General features: G+C 41.0%; 1 protein-coding gene across 2 annotated transcripts; it reads right to left on the bottom strand.

Moving 5' to 3' along the window:
- Positions 1-595: 595 nt before the first annotated feature.
- On the bottom strand, positions 596-15503 carry LOC135531284 (gasdermin-E-like). Of its 2 annotated transcripts, none has more exons than XM_064959406.1 (10): positions 15306-15503; positions 14435-14690; positions 5991-6195; positions 3871-4045; positions 3637-3757; positions 3224-3349; positions 1759-1886; positions 1404-1575; positions 1223-1296; positions 596-1128 (listed from the first exon to the last, which is right to left on the bottom strand). In XM_064959406.1, the coding sequence occupies exons 2-10, from the start codon at positions 14664-14666 to the stop codon at positions 895-897; spliced, it is 1467 nt and encodes a 488-aa protein (XP_064815478.1). In that variant the 5' UTR covers positions 14667-14690; positions 15306-15503; the 3' UTR covers positions 596-894. The 2 variants fall into 2 exon arrangements, with proteins under 2 accessions (XP_064815478.1, XP_064815479.1); XM_064959407.1 differs by lacking the exon at positions 15306-15503 and adding an exon at positions 14996-15164.
- Positions 15504-16196: the final 693 nt, after the last annotated feature.

Below are 16196 nucleotides of genomic sequence, written 5' to 3'. Positions count from 1 at the left end.
AGTAGTTGGAATTTATGTATTGATTTATATGACAACAACTTGATCAAATGTGGACCTGAAGTTGAGATTTTTATCAATAATGACTAATTATGTATACATTTCAATCAGGACTGACAAATCAGAATACTATTATGTTACTGTATATGTACTAATCAGAATAATATTATGTTACTGTATATGTACTAATCAGAATACTATTATGTTACTGTATATGTACTAATCAGAATAATATTATGTTACTGTATATGTATGAATTTTCTTTTTAATCCTAGTACTGAATATAATGTGTGTAAATATAATCAAGAATTAGAACAATGACTGTCTGTTCCTTGGTAGAAATGAATTAACTATATCGCCAGACTGGCTAGAATGCCTATCTACACAGGCTCTAGGCGAGGTGGGAAGGCTTGAGAACTATAGAGCCTTTCTACCAGTGTCAAGAAGAGACGGAACATTTAGAAAACGCTGACGTCATTTTCAGTTTATAACCTGTGGTAAAATGTGTAATGAGCAGTACTCACGAGAATAAACGCAGCTGGTTGATTTCAAAGGCTGGTCTCTGTCCATTTTATACCAATAAGAGTCTTACAACCTCTTATGAATTGACAGAGTGATTAATTTTAATTGGTTATAAAACAGAGGAATTTAATTCCTGTAACACCATCTGAAACCATAACATTAGGAACACATGGACGCTAATATACCAGCTATAGCACATATTGTTTTATACATTTTTCTTCACGTGCATTATCTTGTTTTTTATACTTTTTACTCCTGCTCCAAGTATCTTTGCAATCGTCAACAATACATTATAAAATGTGACATTTCTGAAATTCATCCCTGGCGGTGCAGTTTATATATCCACTTTGTAGCACAAGGAATGTTTCTATTCAGCTAAATCTTTCCTAAAGAGGCCAGGCCATTCACAGCGATACTCATGACTAGAGGAAGGTATCCAGGCTGGTCCTTCATCTCTGTCCTCAGTGTGTCCTCCTCTCTCTTCAGTGTAACTTCAGAGTGACCAAAGAGACTCTCTGTCCTCTGATACAGCTCCTCCTCAGTCAGAACAGCCAGACCTGCATCTCTCAGAGAGAGGGTCTCCTCACTCCCTGCTGCCACATGCTGCACCTGGAGGACAAGCAGCACAGGAATAAGCTTACATGCACTCTTTTCTAAAAGGCCATATAGGACTGGAGGCTCAATCAAGCAGGTGTGAACTCACCAGGATCTGCAGGGCCTGTAAGACTGGAGGACTGCAACAGGATCCCAACACAGAGAGACCTTCATCTGTCATTCCTGAATGAATAAATATACACACATAAAACCACAGTAGTGAACCTAGTTTCCCAGGAACTGATCAAATAATAACTGGAGAATCCTGTGAAAACTGCTCTCTATCTCACCGTCCATGGCACTGACAATGAGGTGGACGGCACTGAGAAGTGAGGATCGGATCTCGTCCTCATCCTTCCCAACACATTGGTCTACAAGATCCAGTATGGCCTGGACTGTTTCCCTCTCAGACTCTTCCAGATCACCCAGGTCAGGAGTCTCACCTTCACACAACTGATCCAGCTGTGATGAGAGAGAGAGAGAGAATATGAAAGACAGTGAGAATGTTACAGATATTCAGGGTGAGATATTCATTCCTGCTATTAGTTGTGTGTGTGTGTGTGTGTGTGTGTGTGTGTGTGTGTGTGTGTGTGTGTGTGTGTGTGTGTGTGTGTTTGTGCCCCTGTTTCTGTACGTCTCATTCACCACACTCTCCAGCGCACTGACTGCCTCTCTGTCCTCCATGGTTGTCTTGAGGAGCTGGAGCAGAGAGGAACGTGTGTCTGCTGGCAGGACTGACAGCAGCTGGAAATGACAACTCAGTTTCTCCAGTTCTGTCAACACACAAACAACAGACAGACCAGAACGTGTTACTTTGTAAAATATTGATCAATGGGTTTTTTTATATACCAAAAGTGTGGTAACTTCATAATTACTAATCAAAAAGAACAACTTAAATATTGAACATTCCATTCAGTAGACTACATTACATGTTGACCAGACGTTCCATCCAGTAGACATGTTGACCAGACGTTCCATTCAGTAGACTACATTCCATTCAGTAGACTACATTACATGTTGACCAGATGTTCCATTCAGTAGACTACATGTTGACCAGACTACATTACATGTTGACCAGATGTTCCATTCAGTAGACTACATGTTGACCACTATTCAGTAGACATGCTGACCAGATGGAGACATTACCATCCACTGTTCCATTCAGCATTTTTCAGTAGACTTTGTTCAGATTTCAGTACACTACATGTTGACCAGATGTTCCATTCAGTGACTTTGACCAGATGTTCCATTCAGTAGACTACATGTTGACCAGATGTTCCATTCAGTAGACTACATGTTGACCAGATGTTCCATTCAGTAGACTACATGCTGACCAGATGTTCCATTCAGTAGACTACATGTTGACCAGATGTTCCATTCAGTAGACTACATGTTGACCAGATGTTCCATTCAGTAGACTACATGTTGACCAGATGTTCCATTCAGCTACATGTTGACAATGATTCAGTAGAGAATGTCCATTCAGTAAACATTACATGTAACCATTCAGTAGACTACATGTTGACCAGATTCAGACTACATGTTGACCAGACATTCCATTCAGTGACTACATTACATGTTGACCAGATGTTCCATTCAGGACTACATGTTGACCAGATGTTCCATTCAGTAGACTAGTGGTTCCATTCAGTAGACTACATGCTGACCAGATGTTCCATTCAGTAGACTACATGTTGACCAGATGTTCCATTCAGTAGACTACATGTTGACCAGATGTTCCATTCAGTAGACTACATGTTGACCAGATGTTCCATTCAGTAGACTACATGTTGACCAGATGCTCCATTCAGTAGACTACATTACATGTTGACCAGATGTTCCATTCAGTAAATACAGTGGATGTTCCATTCAGTAGACTAAATACAGTGGTTGACCATATTCAGTAACTACATACAGTGGATATACCAGATAAATACAGTGGATGTTCCATAGTAGACTACATAAGATGTTCCATTCAGTAGAATACATGTTGACCAGATGTATTCAGTAGAATACATGTTGACCAGATGGAGAATATACTAAATACAGTGGATATACTAAATACAGTGACCACTAGACAGGAGACATTACCCTCCACTGGCATTTTTACCTTTGTTCAGATTTAAGGGGCTGTTGGCATCAAAGTCGCCTACCAGGTCCATAAATCCATCCTCTTCAATCTCGTAATTTGACCTAACCTTTTCAAAGCCCCCATTGTTGGAGAAGAGGCACAGCTCTGTGGACAAGAGCAGAGAACAGTCATAAACAGTAACACACAGACAGATACAGTGGCTGTACTAAATACAGTGGCTGTACTAAATACAGTGGCTATACTAGATACAGTGGCTGTACTAAATACAGTGGCTATACTAGATACAGTGGCTGTACTAAATACAGTGTATATACTAAATACAGTGGATATACTAAATACACTGAGGAACATAGACGCTGGCTGTGTACTTTACCATGGTACTTAACCATGCAGCTATACCTGGGAGATTGACAAACCATACACTTCCTCACCAAACTTTCCATTGCGTTTGACCTTGAGTTCAATCAGACTGAAGGCCACGACAGTATATTCAGGAATCTTCAGTGACACATCACTATCTGTCTGAGTACTGCCGCTCTGCTTCATAGAGGCCTGTGGAGGAAATGTCAAATCAGTCAGAGACGTTTGGTGCCCGTTTCCACTCATGAAAATATGATAAAAGCATAATTCAGTTCAGTAGAACGCCTAGTAATCTTTCCTACTACCTTAACGCTCAGGGCCACGCAGGAGCTCATCTTGGCTGCTGCATTGCCATGCTTACGGACTTTGTTTGTGACCGGGCAAGGTTGTGATGTCATAATCCTCTCCGTCAACACCCCTAATATTGCCCTGGGCTTCTCCTGGGTCTGCTTGATCACAGGGTGGGTCATGTCCAGAACTCTGCAGGAGGGACCCAAATAAATGATACAGTGGATGAGGAAATATTATTTAAAGGTACTAGTTATGCTTCTTACTAGAGGTCATACTTGAACTGCAATGTCTTTTACTTCCCTCGCCTTTGCCACCATGAAAAACCCTTTAAAGGCTCTCTTCAGTCTGTAACACTGAAGCGTTACGGATTACGCCAAAGAAATGTAAAAGTCATATGCAGCGTTTACCAGGGAAATAATCATGTCAATCACACTGCAAAGATGAATTTCCGCGATCCGGATTGAGTACAGCCCTAAAATGACAAATAGTTTTAGTTGATATTGAACTGTTTATCAATGTGAAAACAAGTCCTATATAATGCAAAACATTATTGTTATGTTTTTTATTGTTTAAAGATCTTAAGGAAAGCAAATTGGTTTGTCCCAGTACTGATGTGTAGAGTTTAGAGATTAGGGATTTAAAGACATCTATCTATTATTTTGAATGATAGAAGTAAAAGTATTTCATATATTGTATAGATCAATAAAAACAAAGAAGGCTATTAAAATACTTTTTTTTAAACAAATATAATGTGTCCTTAAGCCTTATGTCATTAGTGTTGCCACCTTATAAATCACAGGACATTAAGCATTATCTCAAGTGGCAAACTGTTATACTAGCTAATCACACCCTTTAAGTAGAGTATGTCAGACATTTGAGTATTTTATTGATCATTTGGTGTGTGTCTAAATAAAAAGTGTATTTGCTGTTACTCAATTTAAATGAAGGGAAATTACATGGTGAGCAAAATACTTAATCATATCTCTTTAGTAAACTATTTTTTAAAAGGTTAATGACCTTAGATTTGGACATAAACGCTGCATACTGTACATGTCGTCTCAAGTGTAAATGACCTTCCATGGTCCGGATTGAATCTAGACCCTGCGATTCTTTAGTGTTATGCTGATTGCGAGAGCAGTGAGGATTCTAAGCTGTATTCCAAGTATGAGGAAGTTGCTAAATCAGTACAGTTCCACTTCTTTGTCATCTGACAGAACCTCAACCAGAAAACGCCCTTTTTACAACCAGTATACAACCTGACCATGATGTCAGATTAGATGCCAGCATGACCACATTGCAACCCATTTTGCCTGCTGGTCTTGGGTCTAAATATTGACTCCTTGGGCAGGTGAACTGTATGATTGTAGTTAACATACCAACCTGGACTCCTTGGGCAGGTGAACTGTATGATTGTAGTTAACATATCAACCTGGACTCCTTGGGCAGGTGAACTGTATGATTGTAGTTAACATACCAACCTGGACTCCTTGGGCAGGTGAACTGTATGATTGTAGTTAACATACCAACCTGGACTCCTTGGGCAGGTGAACTGTATGATTGTAGTTAACATACCAACCTGGACTCCTTGGGCAGGTGAACTGTATGATTGTAGTTAACATACCAACCTGGACTCCTTGGGCAGGTGAACTGTATGATTGTAGTTAACATACCAACCTGGACTCCTTGGGCAGGTGAACTGTATGATTGTAGTTAACATACCAACCTGGACTCCTTGGGCAGGTGAACTGTATGATTGTAGTTAACATACCAACCTGGACTGTATGATTGTAGTTAACATACTGGACTGGGCAGGTGAACTGTATGATTGTAGTTAACATACCAACCTGGACTCCTTGGGCAGGTGAACTGTATGATTGTAGTTAACATACCAACCTGGACTCAGGGATTGAAGTGAACGTAAATCTGTCTCTCTCCATTTAGTGTAATAAGTTACGTTTCGTATGTATTCATTTGTGGATGTCCATCATTCATTTCGTATGATATGTTATGAATTACTATTCGTATGATATGTTACTAATTGCAACCCAGATTCACCTGGTCAGTCTGTGATGGAAAGAGCAGGTGTTCTTAATGTTTTGTACACTCAGTGTATGTACAGTGTAGGGCAACTCACTTGTCTTTCGAGTAGTTAACCAACTCCTTCACTTTCACCTCCTCCTTCTTCAGTCTTCCAAAGGACGACTCTTGTTCGTTGATGCATTTTAAGCCCAAGTTAAGTTTTAAATCAGCCAACAATCCCTCCACATTTCCTCCTGCCTTCATTTCTTTCTTGTCAGCAAATGTCCCACTGTGGTCCACGAAGTCAGACTCCTTCACATCTGAGGGAACATTCAACATTAGAATAGACACATGATCATTTTCATCATTTTTTCATAAAGTGGGAATTCAGACCCGAGTTACTCTGAAAAATAAGGACCTAACAGATGGCGCTGCGAGCAGAGTTCACCATGATTTGTCATCAAACCAAAGAGTCCACATCAGTGGAGCAGAGCTGGCAACAAACAAGGTAGTCTACGTCCTATATCTGTTTCCACTCATTTTGACATCTTGGGGAGATGAGAATCGTTGGCTGAACTAATTATGGGATACGGACCTGGAGAGCCTGAGGTTAATTATATAAGCCCATTGTGTAACAACCGGTCGTAGCTTTTTAGTAAATGGTAAGGCCCGGAAGGTAAACTCATACAGGCTGGTACCTGTAGGGTAAGTCCTAGGGGGTAACTCCCTAGTGGGTTGGTTCCTGCTATTACTATAAAGTCAATAGTAAATCCCAGTGGGTTAATTACTGTGATTACTATAAATATAGGGTGAGTCCCGGAAGGTAAGCCCGCACAGGCTGGAACCTTAGATCCCTTACTTCCGAAGAGCCAGAAGAGTCAGTGTAGTCAGCTCAGCTATCACCATTGACACCGTGTCTGTGCCTCGACAGAGGTTGGGCAAAACTAAACATGGTGGTGTTCGCCTTAGCAATCTCACTAGGATAAAGACCACCTCCATTCCTGTCATTATTGAAAGAGATCATGATACCTCACATCTCAAAATAGGGCTACTTAATGTCAGATCCCTTACTTCAAAGGCAATTATAGTCAATGAACTAATCACTGATCATAATCTTGATGTGATTGGCCTGACTGAAACATGGCATAAGCCTGATGAATTTACTGTGTTAAATGAGGCCTCACCTCCGGGCTACACTAGTGACCATATCCCCCGTGCATCCCGCAAAGGCGGAGGTATTGCTAACATTTACGATAGCAAATTTCAATTTACAAAAAAAAAAGACGTTTTCGTCTTTTGAGCTTCTAGTCATGAAATCTATGCAGCCTACTCAATCACTTTTTATAGCTACTGTTTACAGGCCTCCTGGGCCATATACAACGTTCCTCACTGAGTTCCCTGAATTCCTATCGGACCTTGTAGTCATAGCAGATAATATTCTAATCTTTGGTGACTTTAATATTCACATGGAAAAGTCCACAGACCCACTCCAAAAGGCTTTCGGAGCCATCATCGACTCAGTGGGTTTTGTCCAACATGTCTCTGGACCCACTCACTGTCACAGTCATACGCTGGACCTAGTTTTGTCCCATGGAATAAATGTTGTGGATCTTAATGTTTTTCCTCATAATACTGAACTATCGGACCACCATTTTATTACGTTTGCAACTGCAACAAATAATCTGCTCAGACCCCAACCAAGGAACATCAAAAGTCGTGCTATAAATTCACAGACAACACAAAGATTCCTTGATGTCCTTCCAGATTCCCTCTGTCTACCCAATGACGCCAGAGGACAAAAATCAGTTAACCACCTAACTGAGGAACTCAATTTAACCTTGCGCAATACCCTAGATGCAGTTGCACCCCTAAAAACTAAAAACATTTCTCATAAGAAACTAGCTCCCTGGTACACAGAAAATACCCGAGCTCTGAAGCAAGCTTCCAGAAAATTGGAACGGAAATGGCGCCACACCAAACTGGAAGTCTTCCGTCTAGCTTGGAAAGACAGTACCGTGCAGTACCGAAGAGCCCTTACTGCTGCTCGATCATCCTATTTTTCTAACTTAATTGAGGAAAATAAGAACAATCCGAAATTCCTTTTTGATACTGTCGCAAAGCTAACTAAAAAGCAGCATTCCCCAAGAGAGGATGACTTTCAATTTAGCAGTGATAAATTCATGAACTTCTTTGAGGAAAAAATTATGATTATTAGAAAGCAAATTACAGACTCCTCTTTAAATCTGCGTATTCCTTCAAAGCTCAGTTGTCCTGAGTCTGCACAACTCTGCCTGGACCTAGGATCAAGAGAGACGCTCAAGTGTTTTAGTACTATATCTCTTGACACAATGATGAAAATAATCATGGCCTCTAAACTTTCAAGCTGCATACTGGACCCTATTCCAACTAAACTACTAAAAGAGCTGCTTCCTGTGCTTGGTCCTCCTATGTTGAACATAATAAACGTCTCTCTATCCACCGGATGTGTATCAAACTCACTAAAAGTGGCAGTAATAAAGTCTCTCTTGAAAAAGCCAAACCTTGACCCAGAAAATATAAAAAACTATCGGCCTATATCGAATCTTCCATTCCTCTCAAAAATCTTAGAAAAGGCTGTTGCGCAGCAACTCACTGCCTTCCTGAAGACAAACAATGAATAAGAAATGCTTCAGTCTGGTTTTAGACCCCATCATAGCACTTAGACTGCACTTGTGAAGGTGGTAAATTACATTTTAATGGCATCGGACCGAGGCTCTGCATCTGTCCTCGTGCTCCTAGACCTTAGTGCTGCTTTTGACCCTGATCTCTCTTTTGAAGAACATATCAAGACCATTTCAAGGACAGCTTTTTTCCATCTACGTAACATTGCAAAAATCAGAAACTTTCTGTCCAAAAATGATGCAGAAAAATGTATCCATGCTTTTGTCACTTCTAGGTTAGACTACTGCAATGCTCTACTTTCCGGCTACCCGGATAAAGCACTAAATAAACTTCAGTTAGTGCTAAATACGGCTGCTAGAATCCTGACTAGAACCAAAAAATTTGATCATATTACTCCAGTGCTTGCCTCCCTACACTGGCTTCCTGTCAAAGCAAGGGCTGATTTCAAGGTTTTGCTGCTAACCTACAAAGCATTACATGGGCTTGCTCCTACCTATCTCTCTGATTTGGTCCTGCCGTACATACCTACACGTACACTACGGTCACAAGACGCAGGCCTCCTAATTGTGGGTGGGGTTATATCCTTCCTGTTTGGCCCTGTCCGGGGGTGTCCTCGGATGGGGCCACAGTGTCTCCTGACCCCTCCTGTCTCAGCCTCCAGTATTTACGCTGCAGTAGTTTATGTGTCGGGGGGCTGGGGTCAGTTTGTTATCTGGAGTTCTTCTCCTGTCCAATTCGGTGTCCTGTGTGAATCTAAGTGTGCGTTCTCTAATTCTCTCCTTCTCTCTCTCGGAGGACCTGAGCCCTAGGACCATGCCCCAGGACTACCTGACATGATGACTCCTAGCTGTCCCCAGTCCACCTGGCCGTGCTGCTGCTCCAGTTTCAAGTGTTCTGCCTTATTATTATTCGACCATGCTGGTCTTTTATGAACATTTGAACATCTTGGCCATGTTCTGTTATAATCTCCACCCGGCACAGCCGGAAGAGGACTGGCCACCCCACATATGCTCTCTCTAATTCTCTTTCTTTCTCTCTCTCGGAGGACCTGAGCCCTAGGACCATGCCCCAGGACTACCTGACATGATGACTCCTTGCTGTCCCCAGTCCACCTGGCCGTGTTGCTGCTCCAGTTTCAACTGTTCTGCCTTATTATTATGCTGGTCGACCATGCTGGTCATTTATGAACATTTGAACATCTTGGCCATGTTCTGTTATAATCTCTACCTGGCACAGCCAGAAGAACACTGGCCACCCCACATAGCCCGGTTCCTCTCTAGGTTTCTTCCTAGGTTTTGGCCTTTCTAGGGAGTTTTTCCTAGCCACCGTGCTTCTACACCTGCATTGCTTGCTGTTTGGGGTTTTAGGCTGGGTTTCTGTACAGCACTTTGAGATATCAGCTGATGTACGAAGGACTATATAAATAAATTTGATTTGATTTTGATTTTGGAACCTACGAAGGGTGAGTTCTAGGGGGTAAATCCCGGCGGGGTTGGTTCCCTGCATAGCTATAACGGGGTGTGTTGTATTGGCCATGAAAGTGTGTGTGAATGGAAGGTTAGTTGTGTGCCCTGTTGGGGTGGTAAACCATTGCAGATTATGTGGAAATAGGAAGACAAGTGTGAATTATTTTGATGATGTGGGTTATCAATAATAATGATATTTGAGGAAGTACTGGAATTGGACATAACATTATGTGGAAGGAAATAAAATGATGTAGATATATTGAAGCAACATCTCAAGACATCAGTCAGGAAGTTAAAGCTTGGTCGCAAATGGGTCTTCCAAATGGACAATGACCCCATGCATACTTCCAAAGTTGTGGCAAAATGGCTTAAGGACAATAAAGTCAAGGTATTGGAATGGCCATCACAAAGCCCTGACCTCAATCCTATAGAACGTTTGTGTGTGCGAGCAAGGAGGCCTACAAACCTGACTCAGTTCCATCAGCTCTGTCAAGAGGAATGGGCCACAATTCACCCAATTTATTGTGGGAGGCTTGTGGAAGGCTACCCGAAACGCTTGACCCAAGTTAAACAATTTAAAGGCAATGTTACCAAATACGAATTGAGTGTATGTAAACTTCTGACCCACTGGGAATGTGATGAAAGAAATAAAAGCTGAAATAACTAATTCTCTCTACTATTATTCTGACATTTCACTTAAAATAAAGTGGTGATCCTAAATCACCAAAGTAGTGGAATTTTTATTAGGATTAAATGTCAGATATTGTGAAAAACTGAGTATAAATGTCTTTGACTAAGGTGTATGTAAACTTCCGACTTCAACTATATATACAGTCCTGGCCAAAAGTTTTGAGAATGACACAAATATTCATTTCCACAATGTTTGCTGCTTCAGTATCTTTAGATATTTTTGTCAGATGTTACTATGGAATACTGATGTATAATTACAAGCTTTTCATAAGTGTCAAAGGCTTTTATTGACAATTACATGAAGTTGATGCAAAGAGTCAATGTTTGCAGTGTTGACCCTTCTTTTTCAAGACCTCTGCAATCCGCCCTGGCATGCTGTCAATTCACTTCTGATCCACATGATGGCAGCCCATTCTTGCATAATCAATGCTTGGAGTTTGTCAAAATTTGTGGGGTTTTGTTTGTCCATCTGCCTCTTGAGGATTGACCACAAGTTCTCAATGGGATTAAGGTCTGGGGAGTTTCCTGGCCATGGACCCAAAATATTGATGTTTTGTTCCCCGAGCCACTTAGTTATCACTTTTGCCTTATGGCAAGGTGATCCATCATGCTGGAAAAGGCATTGTTCGTCACCAAACTGTCCTGGATGGTTGGGAGAAGTTTCTCTCGGAGGATGTGTTGGTACCATTCTTTATTCATGGCTGTGTTCTTAGGCAAAATTGTGAGTGAGCCCACTCCCTTGGCTGAGAAGCAACCCCACACATGAATGGTCTCAGGATGCTTTACTGTTGGCATGACACAGGACTGATGGTAGCGCTCACCTTGTCTTCTCCGGACAAGCTTTTTTTCCGGATGCCCCAAACAATCGGAAAGAGGATTCATCAGAGAAAATTACTTTACCCAAGTCCTCAGCAGTCCAATCGCTGTACCTTTTGCAGAATATCAGTCTGTCCCTGATGTTTTTCCTGGAGAGAAGTGGCTTCTTTGCTGACGGCACGTGTTTCCTTGCAGGTAACCATGATTGACAGAGGAAGAACAATGATTCCAAGCACCACCCTCCTTTTGAAGCTTCTAGTCTGTTATTCGAACTCAATCAGCATGACAGAGTAATCTCCAGCCTTGTAATCTCACACCTATGTTAACGAGATAATCACTGACATGATGTCAGCTGGTCCTTTTGTGGCAGGGCTGAAATGCAGTGGAAATGTTTTCTTGGGATTCAGTTCATTTGCATGGCAAAGAGGGACTTTGCAATGAATTGCAATTAATCTGATCACTCTTCATAACATTCTGGAGTATATGCAAATTGCCATCATACAAACTGAGGCAGCAGACTTTGTGAAAATGTATATTTGTGTCATTCTCAAAACTTTTGGCCACGACTATATATATATATATATATAATATTTATTTCACTGTGACCTGCTGCAACTGACTCAGGCAGTGAGGCAGGCTGTTGCTGAGTGAGTGAGTTAGGGGAGTGCTGGAAGGGTGTGTATGTTGAGACACTGGATTAGGGTAGTTGAGAGATAACTGCTGCAGGCAGCTTAGTCCATTATTGGCTGAGTCACATGAGTGAGAGGAGACAAAGCAGCACACACACACTTTATGACAACTTTTTACCAGTTGTAGGTAGGCTATTTAGAATGCCATTATGGAGTCACCTATTTTTTCCAACCATTTTACAATAAAACATGTTAACATGCTACAACTGATGCGCATCAAGAAATAACGGTGACAAAACACAGGATAACCACTTTGGGCAAATTAGAATAATTCACGTGGAGGTGGTTTAAACTCCCTTCTAATGTGGACTGTGTTTTACACATGCTCAGTTCTAGGGTTTCCGGGGATGTGCTAGTGGAAATCCTAAATGGATGTTCTGGAACTCCCTCGCTGATTCTGTGATTGGGAAAAGTCCTCAATGAAACAGACAAATGTGAAGAATGACACGTTTGCATCCGTTGACCTATTAGCCTATTAATTGATATGCCATTGTAGGCTACTGTAGAATATAATTTGACAAAATAAATATGTTGAGATGGAGTTGCTGGAGTCGATGCAAATCAATTTGTGCCACTTGTGTAGCCTACTTGGAGCTGGAAAACGGATTTAATAAATAGCCTGTAACTTCAGTTTAATGTTGTTGTAACCTTGTGTTATTATGAAGTTATTAATGGCCATGTTTAGTTTATTAAATTGTAAATTATCAAAGCTCTATCGCAATTGTCATCAATTGTTAGAATGCAATAGATTGACAGTAACAGTCAGTCAGATTAGGCTACAGGTAAACAAACTCTGGCTGTTGTTGACAAGCATATTCAGTTCATATACATATTATTCATATTTAATTCAGTGATTGAAATTATGACCTCTTCCCCAGTAGCCTATTCCAGCAGGCTATTGGTTAACACAAGCACCCTGCCTGAGGGGCTGTAATGGTGTTTACCTGGGTTTAAAAGATCTATAATTATGACCTCTTCCCCAGTAGCCTATTCCAGCAGGCTATTGGTTAACACAAGCACCCTGCCTGAGGGGCTGTAATGGTGTTTACCTGGGTTTAAAAGATCTATAATTATGACCTCTTCCCCAGTAGCCTATTCCAGCAGGCTATTGGTTAACACAAGCACCCTGCCTGAGGGGCTGTAATGGTGTTTACCTGGGTTTAAAAGATCTATAATTATGACCTCTTCCCCAGTAGCCTATTCCAGCAGGCTATTGGTTAACACAAGCACCCTGCCTGAGGGGCTGTAATGGTGTTTACCTGGGTTTAAAAGATCTATAATTATGTACATGCGCTAAATGGATTTATTTACAATTATAAACCGGGTTCGAGCCCTGAATGCTGATTGGCTGACCACCAAGCTATATCAGACAGTGTACCATGGGTATGACAAAATATGTATTTTTACTGTTCTAATTACGTTGGTAACCAGTTTATAATAGCAATAAGGCACTCAGGGGGGTTGTGGTATATGGCCAATATACCACGGCTAAGGGCTGTATCCAGACACTTGGCGTTGCATCGTGCTTCTAAGAACAGCACTCAGGGGGGTTGTGGTATATGGCTTAGCCGTGGTATATTGGCCATATACCACATCATATACCACATCCCGCTCACGCTTATTGATCCCTGTCTTATAAGAGTTTATTGTTTATCTTGTCATTATTGTACTGCCGTGTATTGTTTATATGGTCTGTCTTTGAGTTTAATATCAACATCCATTGATGGAAAATTATCTGGTGAGTTTAATAAGGGCAAATTATATTTTCTCTTGCGACATATTCAAATTCCTATATTTTATCATGTTATAGTTTGCAATAAATATTATTTGGATGAAAACCGAATTTTGCTTCTAACGTCATTACAAGTATCGTCAATATTCCTTCTATTTGGTTCGATAACGTTAATGGAAAAAAGGTTTATTGCTGACGGAAATAAAGGTTGGACTAGTTTTCAGGCCTTTTGGGTGGGTTTTGCGTAGTCAACGCCTGGGAATTTTTTTCTAGACCTGGCAACCCTGCCAGAGGGGCTGTTTTTTAATTATTTTTATTTTACCTTTATTTTACTAGGCAAGTCAGTTAAGAACAAATTCTTATTTTCAATGAAGGCCTAGGAACAGTGGGTTAACTACCTTGTTCGGCCGGCAGAACGACAGATTTTTAACTTGTCAGTTCTGGGATTCGATCTTGCAACCTTTCGGTTAATAGTCAAACGCTAGTCCAATGTTCTGGTGTTTACCTGGGTTTAAAGGTTTGTCTTCAGGTTCTCCGGGTTTCAGCACATCACTCAGGGAAAAGCCTCTGGACTGGTATTTCGGTTCCTGCCAGAAGCATCCACATCTGGGCCTGGTCTTCACAATGAGTGAGAGGAGATTCAGTTTACCAGAGCTGTCGTTCAGACTGGACACTGGAATCAGGCTACCGTTAGAATCTACTTCCTTCAACATGGATTTTACGGCCTTGGAAATCATGATGGTGGTGGATCGTGTTTCTGGCTGCAGCAGATGACAAAGACACAAATGACAAAGATGTCTAAGAAACAAAACTAAGATGAAAACATGAACACTCAATACAACAGCTTCAGAAGAGCATTCTAAATACATTTCACAGTTGGCAAGACACTCAATAATGAAAACACACGGTTCACTTTCCCTGGGAAAAGAGTGGATCAGAACAGAGTAGCATTGCTTTTGACAAGACAGGAATACAGACAGGAAATAATTTCTGTCAAAATTGTTGGTCATTCAAGACAATCCAAAGCATGCTGTACTTTATTCTGATCGCAACACTGCTTCAATACCTGGTTCCCACTGCTTCTTCCTCTTGGTCCTTATGACTTAAAGATACGTTATGAATGAGATAGGAATATGTGTGAAATGCATCAGCTAAGAGTTCATTACATACTAGTAGGAGGAGTCTCTTTTACTGGGAAACTGTCCTGTTCCACTCTTACATTCCTGCTCTTCACTTCTGCTTTATTTAATGAGAAAATAACTTCTCTAGAAGTAGTTAGAGCTACATGACAAATTACTGGGAAGTATATTCTTGTTTGATGTGTTGTCATCCTCATAGCATCCTTCAACCAAGCAGACGTTAGTTCCTGCAAGTACCTGGATGTCCGTATGAAGAATGTGCACCGCTGGAAAGTCCAAGTAGAGTGTCTGCTCCAGTGTCCAACAACGCCTCTATTTCCTACACAGACTCAGGGTTATTACAGTTACCAGAGAATAATGCTCCTGGTCTTACATGTAATAACTCAGTAACTCATCCACTTTCACTTTCACTTCAGGCTACCGAAGCACAGCTTTGTTTTTACACTGCTGCTACTTCCTGTTTATTATCTATGCACAGTCACTTTACCACTACCTACATGTACAAATTACCTCAACTAACCGGTACCCTCTGTATATAGTCTCATTTTTGTTATTTTATTGTGTTACTTTTTTATCATTTTTGCTGTAGTTTATTTGATAAACATTTTCTTAATTATTTCTTGAACTGCATTGTTGGTTAAGGGCTTGTTAATAAGCATTTCACTGTAAGTCTACACCTGTTTTGTATTCGGCGCATGTGACAAATAAGGTTTGATTTGATGAGGAATGTTTCCTTTAAGGCCCTGTACACACTGAAGTTGTAGAACTAATAATGCACAATGAGCTTGGTAAAACTGGTTTAATACAACAGAGTGTTTCTGCACAAACAGTGTTATGGAGACATTGTACAAAGGTTGTGTGAAATATTTTGTGTGGATGAACCCTCTTAGGAATATCAGTATTAGCCTACTGTATTTTAAGGCTCCTGAGTGGCACAGTGGTCTAAGGCACTGTATCTCAGGGCTACAGGCGTCACTGCAAACACTGGTTCGCAACTGGCTGGGATCGGGACTGTCACGCCTTGGTCTTAGTATTTTGTGTTTTAGTTCATTAGTTGGTCAGGCCAGGGTGTGACATGGGTTTATTGTTTGTTGTATTCTTAGTGGTTTTTTTTAGTTATTGGGATTG

The sequence above is a fragment of the Oncorhynchus masou genome, unplaced genomic scaffold (assembly GCF_036934945.1).
Source record: "Oncorhynchus masou masou isolate Uvic2021 unplaced genomic scaffold, UVic_Omas_1.1 unplaced_scaffold_1572, whole genome shotgun sequence".
Classification (NCBI taxonomy): Eukaryota; Metazoa; Chordata; class Actinopteri; order Salmoniformes; family Salmonidae; genus Oncorhynchus; species Oncorhynchus masou.
The sequence above is the reverse complement of the archived record's forward strand: the minus strand, read 5'-3'. Positions and strand labels throughout refer to the sequence as shown.

Bases quoted from the DNA above. Each gene is read 5' to 3' on its own strand.
- LOC135531284 (XM_064959406.1), bottom strand. From the start codon at position 14,666: ATGATTTCCAAGGCCGTAAAATCCATGTTGAAGGAAGTAGATTCTAAC. The intron at 4,046-5,990 runs GTGAGTTGCCCT...TCCCTCCTGCAG, and splicing joins GTTAACTACTCGAAAGACAA to AGTTCTGGACATGACCCACC. The intron at 1,887-3,223 runs GTAAAAATGCCA...GTGTGTTGACAG, and splicing joins CCCCTTAAATCTGAACAAAG to AACTGGAGAAACTGAGTTGT.